General features: G+C 36.5%; 1 protein-coding gene across 1 annotated transcript in view; it reads left to right on the forward strand.

The window, feature by feature from the left end:
* The window catches only part of CFTR (CF transmembrane conductance regulator), a gene marked incomplete at its 5' end in the record, with an annotated part of 203,826 nt that overhangs the window by 60,044 nt on the left and 129,294 nt on the right, over nt 1-14,488 (forward strand). The window contains 4 exons of the mRNA XM_082846837.1: nt 992-1,081; nt 1,928-2,091; nt 2,910-3,035; nt 12,465-12,711. Coding sequence (XP_082702963.1) covers nt 992-1,081; nt 1,928-2,091; nt 2,910-3,035; nt 12,465-12,711 — 627 coding nt within the window. The remainder of the gene's footprint in view (nt 1-991; nt 1,082-1,927; nt 2,092-2,909; nt 3,036-12,464; nt 12,712-14,488) is intronic.

A 14,488-nucleotide genomic window follows, 5' to 3' on the forward strand; every position in this document is an offset into this window, starting at 1 on the left:
TCTATCTACTCCCTTTAACTAATTTATCATATTTAGTTATGTATGTACTAGGTTATCGAGGCAAGAATTATGTTTAAGAAATCTTAACAATAATCCCTGAAGCCTTGAATATAGTGATTTGTGTCTACTAAGTGCTCAATACATATGTGAGGGATTCAGTTGAAGCAAATATTAGATAGGTACTTTTCAGTCAAAGCCATCTAATGGCAAATCAATTCTTATTAAATTTTATAGGCAAAGTATGACTGTGATCTTTCATAATAATAATTTATCTACATAAAAATTCTATGCTGTATAGACGGATATATTTTTCTTTGTAAAATTTAAGAATTTTTTATTAATGTAATCTTTCACAAAATTATTAATGATTAAATTATTTGTAATATAATTTTATTGACTTTAACAGTAATTTTATTCAACACAGTTACTATAAGATTGCATGAAAATTTAAGGCCAAGATTTTATTAAAACAATTTTTTTTTATTGACGTATAGTTGGTTTACAATATTGTGTTAGTTTCAAGTATACAGCAAAGTGATATAAATATATATATATTTTTTTCAGTTCTTTTCCATTATTACAAGATATTGAATATAGTTCCCTGTAAGGCCAAGGTATTAATCTCAAATTTCACTGCCTTTGGTTCCATCTTTTATAAAAACAAACAAAAGCAAAAAAAACCCCTCTACAGTATATAAATGAATATTTAAGTACAATGTTGTTCCCATTTTGGATTAGAAGAAATATTTACTCCTCTCTAGATACTGTAAAATAAAATAAGAAGAGGCATGCCAGTGTAATATTTGTTGTAAAGAGAAATATTTATAAATCTGAGAAGACACTGAGTTAGATGAACATAAAATAATTTTCATTACCTTAACTTAAAAATGCGTGCATGGTTACCTAATTCCTCAGCTGTATTGTAACATTACTTATGAATATATTTGTCTATTGTTCATTGACAACATCTAACTTCCCATTTTCCTTTTAGACTTTGAAGCTGTCAAGCCGTGTTCTAGATAAAATAAGTATTGGACAACTTGTTAGTCTCCTTTCCAACAACGTGAACAAATTTGATGAAGTATGTACCTACTGATTTAATCTTTTATGCATCTTTATTATAACTCATACAACCCCAAAGGTTTTCTGGGTCAGATAACAGTAATAAGTGGTTAAGTCATAAGCATCCCTACCTTCCCTATTTCTGAAAACTGAGAAGGCTAAGTTGTGTAGCAGAGTGCCATTTTGGGGTCTCATGGAACCACCCAACTCAAGGGCACCTCAGCTTGCTTTGTATTTATGAGTTTTTTTAAAAATTCAGTCCTTATCAGACCTTGTTTCCTTTTAATACTTTAAATCAGTTATTTACTTTGGCTGAGTATGATACTCTGAGCAATTCTTGTTCAGTGCTGTCTTCTGTCACAATAAAATTCAAGGTCCTTGAGGACAGATTGTTTTATTTACCTTTGTATTTCTAGTATTTTACATGGTGTCAAACCCTTAGCAGGTGTTGAATTGAGCATGCATGTATTCTGAATATATTGTCAGGTGATAGGGTTGTACAGTTGTGTAGATTGAACTTCTGAAGAGTCTTTTGTTCTCTCATGTTCTGTGTCATGGCTCTTGCTTTATCCACACAGAAGTAAGTTATTTAAAATAAATTCTTCAATCACCATGCAATTCCACTGGAAAAAGATCACAGTGACTTGAAGTTTGTTCGGGGGGAAATCCTATGCATAGAATGTTTAAGCACATTGCTACGTGTTCCATGTAGTGAATACCTAGATTTTAGTGTGTTCAGAACCATGAAGTGTTTGATTGTATGAGCTCACTGTGCTTGATTTCTTTCTTCTTTGATTGTTTTTTCCTTTGTTTTGGGCATGGAGGAAAAAATGTCAGTGGTTTTCACTGTGATTTTATTTTTCAGGGACTTGCACTGGCACATTTCGTGTGGATTGCTCCTTTGCAAGTGACGCTGCTGATGGGGCTGCTCTGGGAGTTGTTACAGGCCTGCGCCTTCTGTGGACTTGGTTTTCTCATAGTCCTTGCCCTTTTTCAAGCCGGATTAGGGAAAATGCTGATGAAGTACAGGTAGCGCTCTTATTTACATAGTTTGAAAGGGTTTTAAATTAGGTTTTCCAAAAGCCCACTCTAATAAAACCAGAACTTCTCTATGCACTGAACCGTGATCTCCTTGCTAGGTGTCACAAAAAAAGGAATTATTTTCATGACATAAATAATACTTTCTATATCAAGGGGACATTTTTTTGCTTGTTAGTCTATAGAATTTCTTTATAAATATGTTACCATCCAGTTCACTTTTTGCACATCAGAGATTTAGGTACAATGGATAATACATTTATGTGAATGGGAGGGAATACATATATTTTGGGGAGAGTTTATAGGCTTTTTCTACCCTGGTTCATGAATCATCACACCACAGCCTTAGTTGCTTTTTATTACAGAATGAATCGGTGACACCAGTCACTGCTTATGAAAGAGGACTTCTAGTGTGCCAGCTAGAGTATGATAGAAAGTGTACAAATTTTGGAGTCAAATAGCTCTTAGTTTGAATCCCAGATTTCATGCTTACTAGTTAAATGACCTGTGTCAAGCTGCTTCAGCCACTGTGTTTCTGGGTTTTTTTGTCTTTAAAATGGAGGTAATCACCTCTGTTAGGTTGTCAGAAGGATTAGGCATAATGTATGACATGCATCTAATACAGTGTCTGGCACATGGGAGGCATTTACTAAATGACAGATACTATTTTTGTTACTATATATTTGATAATAAAATAAACATCCTTTTAATAAAAGAAATGTGGCTTTTCTTAAAAGCTTGGGCAGTTCTTAGTGGACATTTTGACTTGTTTATACTAAGTATTTGATTGGTGGATGGATTATTTACAGAGATCAGAGAGCTGGAAAGATTAATGAAAGACTGGTGATCACGTCAGAAATGATTGAAAATATCCAGTCGGTTAAGGCCTACTGCTGGGAAGAAGCAATGGAAAAAATAATTGAAAACCTAAGACAGTAAGTCATTCTGATAATTTCAGTATCAATTGAATTAGCCAATTAAGGTTTAACATATTAAAAATGAGTATGTCTTGGGCTTCCCTGGTGGCGCAGTGGTTGAGGGTCCGCCTGCCAATGCAGGGACACGAGGTGGTGCCCCGGTCCGGGAAGATCCCACATGCCGCAGAGCGGCTGGGCCCGTGAGTCATGGCCGCTGAGCCTGCGCTTCCAGAGCCTGTGCTCTGCAACGGGCGAGGCCACGACAGTGAGAGGCCCGCGTACCGCAAAAAAAAAATAAATAAATAAATAAAAATGAGTATGTCAGAGTGGACTTCAGCTCATACTTGAAATTTCTGACAACCAAACAGTTGTATTAAGTTATATCAATATTCATGTGTTAGTGGCTTAATGTCATTTTCATGGGGCTATCGTTTTACGTAGGTGATTAAGTATGCTATTTTGCACTACAAGGATATGTATCCCTTATGAAAGAATTGTCTGTATGTGCTTATAGCTGCTTAATATACTTATTGACTAAAATAATGATCATGATTCTAGAGACTGATTGAAACCTTAAATGGAACTGCTAGCATAATAAGGATATGATTCTGAACCAAATGAATGATTCTCTAGTATTACAGCTTCCTTAATTTATATGTTATGGCTCATGAAAAACAAACAAAAAACAAACCCTTCTGTTTGTTTAAAATATGTTTGTTCTTCCTTAACTTAAGAGTAATACAGGGTAATATCTATACATTGTGTTTCTATAAACCCTCCACTTGAGAAATCAGTTCAAGTAATGAAAGCCGCCACCTGAAGTAGAATCAGTACTTGGCAACCGTCTACATATCTGGTCTTGTTTTACCTCAGATAACCTTTCTCTCACTGATTAGTAAAGATTATAGCCAGGAAAAAAGTACAGCACAGACTGAGAGATACTGTTACTGAGAAAATTTTGGACAAAATATAGACTAGGGCATATCTATAGCTGTGACCATTTTTCTTCAGTCAAGTTCCATGTTCTACAAATTGCAATCCAAAAAAAAAGGCTCTCTGAGATTCAGTGGGCATAGATCTTCTGTTAAAGGGCAAATAATTTCAAGATGAATTAGCTCATGAGAATTTCTTGGGGAAAAAAGGTCCTAAAGGGAAGAGTCGCATTTTGGATGCTGTGAATATGGGTTATTCAGGATATCAGGCTGCTGATTCCAGTAGACAGTGGTAACTGAGCTGCAGGTGTGTGATTGGAACAACAAAAGAAATGCTGAAATGTTAAGTCCTTTTTGGTGTAAATAGAAAGAGTAAAAGCATATTTATTGCCCAAACATAATTGGTCGCCTGTTTTTATTATGCCTTTCAAGACAAATCCAGGAAAGAAATTATATTTTCTTTCCAGAAACATCCTTAAAGATCTTGTTTAGTTGGTTGAAGGTTTTTCTCATTAACAAGTGAGTTTTCCATCACACTTGCCCCTGGGTCACTCTTAAATGCCTATAGGCACAGGCATAACCAGAATGATGAGGAGATTATCAGAGAATTTGGTTTTCTCAAGCTTCAGGGTAAACTCCTGGTCAGATCATTCTAGGTGCTGACTTTTCTTGACTTTGGGTTTCTTTTCCCCTCTTCCTCAAAAGATGAAATCCATCCTTCCTATTCTGTATTTTTGTTTAACCAATTCTAATAGCAAATGTTTGGTTTTAACTTGTATAATCCGGTTCCTTAATCTGGCATGAAATTGTTACCTGAAAAGGCTGCAAAGTACTGACGTAAATATGGGAAAGCAAGAATTGCTTCTACTCAAAAGAGCAAATAGAATGTTCTGGAAGAGATTGGCAGGATGCGCTGCAAAGGGATGACCTCAGCCTGGGCCACTGCTGCACTGGGCAAAAGGCTGTGTAACACTCCCTGAAAATCTACTTCTTTATTGCTCTCTGGTAATAAAGTCACTTTCAATTTTTTTTTATAAGATAAAATATTTTTATGACTCATATAGTGTTAGTGATTTTATTATGGTGAGTACTGCTTTCTAGGTGATTCTTATATATGTTCTTTTTTTTTTTTTAAGAAACTCCAAGTCTTTTATTTCACTCAGGAGCAGTTATTTATTTTTATTTGTAAATGTCCATATCAGGGTATACAATTAAGCATTCTAATGATGTATTCTAATTAACAAGACTAAAGTCATAGGGAGATTGACTCAAGATGGCAGAGTAGAAGGACATGCTCTCATTCCCTTTTTTTTAATTTAATTTTATTTATTTTTTTATACAGCAGGTTCTTATTAGTCATCCATTTTATACACATCAGTGTATACATGTCAATCCCAATCTCCCAATTAATCACACTCCCACACCCACCTCCACCCCCATGTCTTTCCCCACTTGGTGTCCATACGTTTGTTTTCTACATCTGTGCCTCAACTTTTGCCCTGCAAACTGGTTCATCTGTACCATTTTTCTACATTCCACATATATGCGTTCATATACGATATTTGTTTTTCTCTTTCTGACTTACTTCACCCTGTATGACAATATCTAGATCCATCCACATCTCAACAAATGACCCAATTTCGTTCCTTTTGGTTGCTGAGTAATATTCCATTGTATATATGTACCACTTCTTCTTTATCCATTCGTGTGTCGATGGGCATTTAGGTTGCTTCCATGACCTGGCTATTGTAAATAGTGCTACAATGAACATTGGGGTGCATGTGTCTTTTTGAATTATGGCTTTCTCTGAGTATATGCCCAGTAGTGGGATAGCTGGATCATATGGTAATTCTATTTTTAGATTTTTAAGGAACTGGCATACTGTTCTCCATAGTGGCTGTATCAATTTACATTCCCACCAACAGTGCAAGAGGGTTCCCTTTTCTCCACACCCTCTCCAGCATCTGTTGTTTGTAGATATTCTGATGATGCCCATTCTTACTGGTGTGAGGTGATACCTCATTGTGGTTTTGATTTGCATTTCTCTAATGATTAGTGATGGTGAGCAGTTTTTCATGTGCTTCTTGGCCATCTGTATGTCTTCTTTGGAGAAATGTCTATCTAGGTCTTCTGCCCATTTTTGGATTGGGTTGTTTTTTTTTTTTTAATATTGAGCTGTATGAGCTGTTTATATATTTTGGAGATTAATCCTTTGTCCATTGATTTGTTTGCAAATATATTCTCCCATTCTGAGGGTTGTCTTTTCTTCTTGTTTATGGTTTCCTTTGCTGTGCAAAAGCATCTAAGTTTCATTAGGTCCCATTTATTTATTTTTGTTTTTATTTCCATTACCCTAGGAGGTGGATCAAAAAAGATCTTGCTGTGATTTATGCCAAAGAGTGTTCTTCCTATGTTTTCCTCTAAGAGTTTTATAGTGTTCCGTCTTACATTTAGGTCTCGATTCCATTTTGAGTTTATTTTTGTGTATGGTGTTAGAGAGTGTTCTAATTTCATTCCTTTACATGTAGCTGTCCAATTTCCCAGCACTACTTATTGAAGAGACTGTCTTTTCTCCATTGTATATCCTTGCCTCCTTTGTCATAGATTAGTTGACCATACGTGCGTGGGTTTATCTCTGGGCTTTCTATCCTGTTCCATTGATCTATGTTTCTGTTTTTGTGCCAGTACCATATTGTCTTGATTACTGTAGCTTTATAGTATAGTCTGAAGTCAGGGAGTCTGATTCCTCCAGCTCCGTTTTTTTTCCCTCAAGACTGCTTTGGCTATTCGGGGTCTTTTGTGTCTCCATACAAATTTTAAGAGTTTTTGTTCTAGTTCCGTAAAAAGTGCCATTGGTAATTTGATAGGGATTGCATTGAATCTGTAGATTGCTTTGGATAGTATAGTCATTTTCACAACGTTGATTCTTCCAACCCAATAACATGGTTATCTCCCCATCTGTTGGTATCATCTTTAATTTCTTTCATCAGTGTCTTATAGTTTTCTGCATACAGGTCTTTTGTCTCCCAGGTAGCTTTATTCCTAGGTATTTTATTCTTTTTGTTGCAGTGGTAAATAGGAGTGTTTTCTTAATTTCTCTTTCAGGTTTTTCATCATTAATGTATAGGAATGCAAGAGATTTCTGTGCATTAATTTTGTATCCTGCATCTTTACCAAATTCATTGTTTAGCTCTAGTAGTTTTCTGGTGGCATCTTTAGGATTCTCTATGTATAATATCATGTCATCTACAAAGAGTGACAGTTTTACTTCTTCTTTTCCAATTTGGATTCCTTTTATTTCTTTTTCTTCTCTGATTGCAGTGGCTAGGACCTCCAAAACTATGTTGAATAATAGTGGTGAGAGTGGACAACCTTGTCTTGTTCCTGATCTTAGAGGAAATGCTTTCAGTTTTTCACCATTGAGAATGATATTTGCTGTGGGTTTGTCATATATGGCCTTTATTATGATGAAGTAGGTTCCGTCTATGCCCATTTCCTGGAGAATTATCATAAATGGGTGTTGAATTTTGTCAAAAGCTTTTTCTGCATCTATTGAGATGATCATATGGTTTTTATTCTTCAGTTTGTTAATATGGTGTACCACATTGATTGATTTGCGTATATTGAAGAATCCTTGCATCCCTGGGAAAAATCCCGCTTGATCATGGTGTATGATCCTTTTAATGTGTTGTTGGATTCTGTTTGCTAGTACTTTGTTGAGGATTTTTCCATCTATATTCATCAGTGATATTGGTCTGTAATTTTCTTTTCTTGTAGTATCTTTGTCTGGTTTTGGAATCAGGGTGATGGTGGCCTCATAGAATGAGTTTGGGAGTGTTCCTTCCTCCATAATTTTTTGGAAGGGTTTCAGAAGGATGGGTGTTAGCTCTTTTCTAAATGTTTGATACAATTCACCTGTGAAGGCATCCGGTCCTGGACTTTTGTTGGAAGATTTTTAGTCACAGTTTCAATTTCATTAGTTGTGATTGGTCTGTTCATATTTTCTATTTCTTCCTGGTTCAGTCTTGGAAAGTTATACCTTTCTAAGAATTTGTCCATTTCTTCCAGGTTGTCCATTTTATTGGCATAGAGTTGCTTGTAGTAGTCTCTTAGGATGCTTTGTATATCTGTGGTGTCTGTTGTAACTTCTCCTTTTTCATTTCTACTTTTTTTGATTTGAGTCCTCTCCCTCTTTTTCTTGATGAGTCTGGCTAATGGTTGATCAATTTTGTTTATCTTCTCAAAGAAACAGCTTTTAGTTTTACTGATCTTTGCTATTGTTTTCTTTGTTTCTATTTCATTTATTTCTGCTCTGATTTTTATGATTTCCTTCCTTCTGCTAATCTTGGGTTTTGTTTGTTCTTCTTTCTCTAGTTCCTTTAGGTGTAAGGTTAGATTGTTTATTTGAGATTTTTCTTGTTTCTTGAGGTAGGCTTGTATAGCTATAAACTTCCCTCTTAGAACTGCTTTTGCTGCATCCCATAGGTTTTGGATCATTGTGTTTTCATTGTTCTTTGTCTCTAGGGATTTTCTGATTTCCTCTATGATTTCTTCAGTGATCTCTTGCTTATTTAGTAATGTATTGTTTAGCCTCCATGTGTTTATGTTTTTTTCGTTTATTTTCCCTGTCATTCATTTCTAATCTCATAGTGTTCTGGTCAGAAAAGATGCTTGATATGATTTCAATTTTCTTAAATTTACTGAGGCTTGATTTGTGACTCAGGATGTGATCTATCCTGGAGAATGTTCCATGCGCACCTGAGAAGAAAGTGTAATCTGCTGTTTTTGGATGGAATGTCCTATAAATATCAATTACATCTATCTGTTCTATTGTGTCATTTAAAGCTTGTTTCCTTATTTATTTTCATTTTGGATGATCTGCCCATTGGTGTAAGTGAGGTATTAAAGTCCCCCATTATTATTGTGTTATTGTTGACTTCCTCTTTTATAGCTGTTAGTAGTTGCATTATGTATTGAGGTGCTCCTATATTGGGTGCATAAATATTTACAATTGTTATATCTTCTTCTTGGCATGATCCCTTGATCATTATGTAGTGTCCTTCCTTGTCTCTTGTAACATTCTTTATTTTGAAGTCTATGTTATCTGATATGAGGATTGCTACTGCAGCTTTCTTTTGATTTCCATTTGCATGGTATATCTTTTTCCATCCCCTCACTGTCAGTCTGTATGTGTCCCTAGGTCTGAAGTGGGTCTATTGTAGACAGCATATATATGGGTCTTCTTTTTGTATCCATTCAGTGAGCCTGTGTCTTTTGGTTGGAGCATTTAATCCATTCACGTTTAAGGTAGTTATCGATATGTATGTTCCTATGACCATTTTCTTAATTGTTTTGATTTTTTTTTTGTAGGTCCTTTTCTTCTCCTGTGTTTCCCACTTAGAGAAGTCCTTTAGCATTTGTTGTAGAGCTGGTTTGGTGGTGCTGAATTTTCTTAGATTTTGCTTGTCTGTAAAGCTTTTGATGTCTCCATCGAATCTGAATGAGATCCTTGCTGGGTAGAGTAATCTTTGCTGTAGGTTCTTCCCTTTCATCACTTAAAGTATATCATGCCAGTCGCTTCTGGCTTGTAGAGTTTCTGCTGAGAAATCAGCTGTTAACCTTATGGGAGTTCCCTTGTATATTATTTGTTATTTTTTCCCTTGCTGCTTTCAATAATTTTTCTTTGTCTTTAATTTTTGCCAATTTGATTACTATGTGTCTCAGCGTGTTCCTCCTTGGGTTTATGCTGTATGGGACTCTCTGTGCTTTCTGGACTTGGGTGGCTATTTCCTTTCCCATGTTAGGGAATTTTTCGACTATAATCTCTTCAAATATTTTCTCTGGTTCTTTCTCTCTCTCTTCTCCTTCTCGGACCCCTATAATGCGAATGTTGTTGTGTTTAATGTTGTCCCAGAAGTCTCTTAGGCTGTCTTCATTTCTTTTCATTCTTTTTTCTTTATTCTGTTCCGCAGCAGTGAATTCCACCATTCTGTTTTCCAGGTCACTTATCCGTTCTTCTGCCTCAGTTATTCTGCTATTGATTCCTTCTAGTGTAGTTTTCATTTCAGTTATTGTATTGTTCATCTCTGTTTGTTTGTTCTTTAATTCTTCTAGGTCCCTGTGAAACATTTCTTGCATCTTCTCGATCTTTGCCTCCATTCTTTTTCTGAGGCCCTGGATCATCTTCACTATCATTATTCTGAATTCTTTTTCTGGAAGGTTGCCTGTCTCCACTTCATTTAGTTTTTTTCTGCAGTTTTACCTTGTTCCTTCATCTGGTACATAGCCCTCTGCCTTTTCATGTTTTGTATCTTTCTATGAATGTAGTTTTTGTCCCACAGGCTGCAGGATTGTAGTTCTTCTTGCTTCTGCTGTCTGCCCTCTCAGTAAAAGTTTTAAATATCACAAAATTGATTTGATTGTCAGCAGCAGATTGCTTGCTGAGTTTCAGTTTCTGCTAGTGTTGTCGGGTCTCCCGCAGAGGTGGGGGGGGTGGCTGTGTCTCACCGTGAGGACAAGGACACTGGTAGCAGAAGTTTTGGGAAGTACTCCTTCTCTTGTAGATGTTTCTGATTCCATTATTCTTATAGTACCACTTCTTTCATTTTCCTCAACTGTTTATAATACACAACAATTTTGACAAATTTATTAACATTTTTTTAAACAGTATTTTCTAGCATTAAAAACATATAAGCCTAGCCAATAGTGTTCTTCTTTCTGTTGTAGATTAGCAACACACATGTAGATTCTATGTGCAAGGCCCTGTGCTGTGCTGTCATTTATCTTGGCAGCAACTCCACAGGGGAGATATTATGTTTCTCTGCTGTAGATGTGGATTCTATAGGATCAGAGGAAAGAGAAACTTGCTTAAGATGGCACAGCTATAACCAGGAGAGCTGAGAGTCACACCCCAGTGAGATTCCCAAATCATAATCTGCCTTCAATACCAAATAATTAAAATAGGTAGGCTAGACCACATTAGACTGGGAGTCACAATGTAGATTGGGAACATTGAACTTCGTTTTCTTCATCAGAGGGCTCCGGATTACATTTTTTTCAGACTTAAAAAAAAAAAGATTTCCTCTGAATTCTACAACTTGAGAATGAGAACTTTTCTGAGTTGTACAAGCATGTGGAACTAAATGCCGGGCGCAGCTATTGCTACTTCCCACCAGCACTCTCTACTTGTCTGTTTTATCTTTGCTCTTTCCCTTGCAAGAGCTGAATAGGGGGATCACAAGTGACTCTAGTTTTGATAGTCCTGGAAGAGTAGGACGGAGGTTGAAGGCAGCATTGTCTTCTCTTCTCACCAGCCTCTGCACTCCCTGTTTTCTGCTTATTGGTGCATTTAAACCTCTTCTGCGTGTGTTAGAAAAATTGTTCACATTTGTAGTTCAGACTAAAGGATCAGCAGTATGATTGCAAATAATTATACTGAAAGGAGAGAGACAGGGAGGATGCAGCATCTACTCACTTATAATTTTTCAAAAATTACCTGTAACAGAATCACTTGGCTTCTTTTTTAAAAATTATTTATTTATTTACTTTTGGCTGTGTCGGACCTTTGTTGCTGAGTGTGGGCTTTTCTCTGGTTGTGGCGAGCAGGGGCTACTACTCTCTTGCAATGCACAGGCTTCTCATTGCGGTGGCTTCTTTTGTTGAGCATGGGCTCTAGGCACATGGGCTTCAGTAGTTGTGGCACATGGGCTCAGTAGTTGTGGCTTGCGGGCTCTAGAGCGCAGACTCAGTAGTTGTGGTGCACAGGCTTAGTTGCCCCATGGCATGTGGGATCTTCCCAGATCAGGGTTCAAACCCGTGTCCCCTGCATTGGCAGGTGGATTCTTAACTACTGCGCCATCAGGGAGGCCCCATTTGCAGATTCTGGAGGCCTACTGCAGACTCAGTCAGTTTCTCTGAGTGGTGGACCTGAAACTCTGCATTTTAACAGGTTTCTCAGGTGATTTTTACTCATGCTAAGGCTTGAGAACCACTCCTCTATGGCTTATATGTTATTTTCAAGGTTCCCCAAAGTCAAGCTAGAACTTCTAAAATGTTAACAATCCATTAGGGAATCCCAGAATTGTCTTTTTCCTTTATAAGTCATTATTCTTATATCCACACTTAATTACTTAAAACACCAACCAACCAACCAACAAACAAAAAATTATCAGTGTCATTAATCTTAAAAATTAATAAAGAAGTGAATAAAGATATAAAAGTAATATAATAATTACAGTAATAATTATTAAGATTATTGTAATTTTAAAATAATATTTATAGGTATTATATGCAAGACACTGGTACATTCATTATGATCCATCTCCCTTTCAGATAAGGTAACTGAGGCCCAGAGAGGTTATATAACTTGCACAAGGTCACACAGCTCATGCAGGGTAGAACAAGGATCAGAACACAGAGAGAAAGATTTGAGAGTCTATGTTCAGATTTTTAATTCCAAGATGCCTGATATTTGAAAAGTAAATAAGCATCCCAAATCTTATTTATTTTTTTATAGAACAGAACTGAAACTGACCCGGAAGGCAGCCTATGTGAGATACCTCAATAGCTCAGCCTTCTTCTTCTCAGGGTTCTTTGTAGTGTTTTTATCTGTGTTTCCTTATGCACTGCTTAATGGAATCGGCCTTCGAAAAATATTCACAACCATCTCATTCTGCATCGTTCTGCGCATGGCAGTCACTCGGCAGTTCCCCTGGGCTGTACAAACTTGGTATGATTCTCTTGGAGCAATAAACAAAATACAGGTAATGTACCAAAATGGGGCATCATACACAATGAATTTAGAACAGTTTAGAACTTTTCTCATGAGCAAACTCTCTGGAGAGGTATTCTTGGCCTTGGGCCAGTTTGATGCACAGTATTTCCTCTCTTGATGTCTGTATGTGCTCTAATGAGCCCTTGTAATGAAAGCCTAGTGAAATAAAATGAAGGCCTGTGAAATTCTCTTAAGTCAGAGAAATTGAAGAAAATATTGTTTCTGTATTCTGGAGATTTTTATTCAAGTAATCAATCAGTAGAGCAGTTCTAATGAACTTGGCAAATGTGCAAAATGATGGTGGCAGATTCATCCGGAAGTTATAAGTTTTTCCAGCTAACACTAGGAATGTTCGCCTTAAACTTTTCCAAGTGTTTTTCTGGACTGCATGATGGATGACAGTGGCATTTTGTGACACATTAATTACTTAAAATATCAGCAGGGTGATGTAGCTGGTAATTTTGAAGAGAGGTTCTAAAGTCCTCAGGTAATGAGACTCAATTAATGCAAAGCTAACAGAATCAGCACCATAACCTTGGGTGTGGTTTTAATTTTTATAATTAATATACAGTTCAAAATGTTTTATTATACTTGTTTGATATCCATTTAAATATTTAACCCAGAAAATAAATCATTGTGACATAAATGTTAAAAATGAGGGTGAAGGGTGAGCCACTTTTAGGTAGTTCTGCCATTATTTAGCCTAGGCCAGAGTTTGCAAATGGTGGCCCATGGACTTAATTTTGGCCCTTGACCTGTTTTATTTGACCTTTACATTCAAAAACAAAACAAAACAAAAAAACCTAAAACAATGCATTTGAATTAGTTGGCAACATTTAAAAATTGTTTGCTGTCACATATACAACAAATCATGTCTTCAGCCTCTTTTGAAAATTTGAAGTATACCATAGACTGGGTCCTCTTCCCTCACAAGCTGTGGCAGCTCCCCACTCAGAGAGGGTCTGCCCTCTCCAGTTCATCACAGTCTCTACTTAGCCACCTTCCTTAGTTTTATCATCTTGAAAATATGTGAGTTTGAGATCTGCAATTTAGACAAATTGGTGAATGTAGCTCAGAACCATGGCAGCTCTTGGACTAGTCTTATTTCTTCTGTTAGTCCATCACAGCCATGTGAGACATGGTGGGGAGACAGAGAAAGAGAAGAGAGAAACAGACATAGAGACCCAAAGAGAATGCATCAGAGAAACAGATTCACTAAACAGGAATACAGACAGAGAAACAGATCTTAAAAACAAAACTGGGAGAAAAAGAGGGAAACCAAAATAGAGATAGTGAGTGAATTGAAGAGGCGAGAAGGGAAAAAGTTAGCAAGGACAAGACTTTTAAAACTACCTCCTATGAAGAAGACTTCAGGATGCATAAACCTAATTCTTCCTCATGCTCCCACCATCTCTAGGAGCACTGTGATTCTGAGTCGCTAATAGAGCCCTTCTTTTAGAATCAAGGTTTGATGCCCTAAAATCAGTTATATCAGATCTTCACACCTTTACTTAACCCAGAGAAGTGCTGCTAATGATGCCTCTAGTAAGGAGGGTGCTATAAAGATGAAGGTAATGGTTTTCTCTCTCTCAATGTTGAGTTGAGGCAATTGGTGGGTAATTCAGGTGTGCTTTATAAATTCATCACTAAGGTTAACATGTAATAGTACAAGGATGAATCAGTGGTATGTTAAAAATCTAATGTATAAAAACAGTTCTATAAAATATTACATTTCAAAATGATTAATTCTAGTACTTGGCAAATTA

The sequence above is a fragment of the Leucopleurus acutus genome (assembly GCF_964270905.1).
Source record: "Leucopleurus acutus genome assembly, chromosome: 9".
Lineage (NCBI taxonomy): Eukaryota > Metazoa > Chordata > Mammalia > Artiodactyla > Delphinidae > Leucopleurus > Leucopleurus acutus.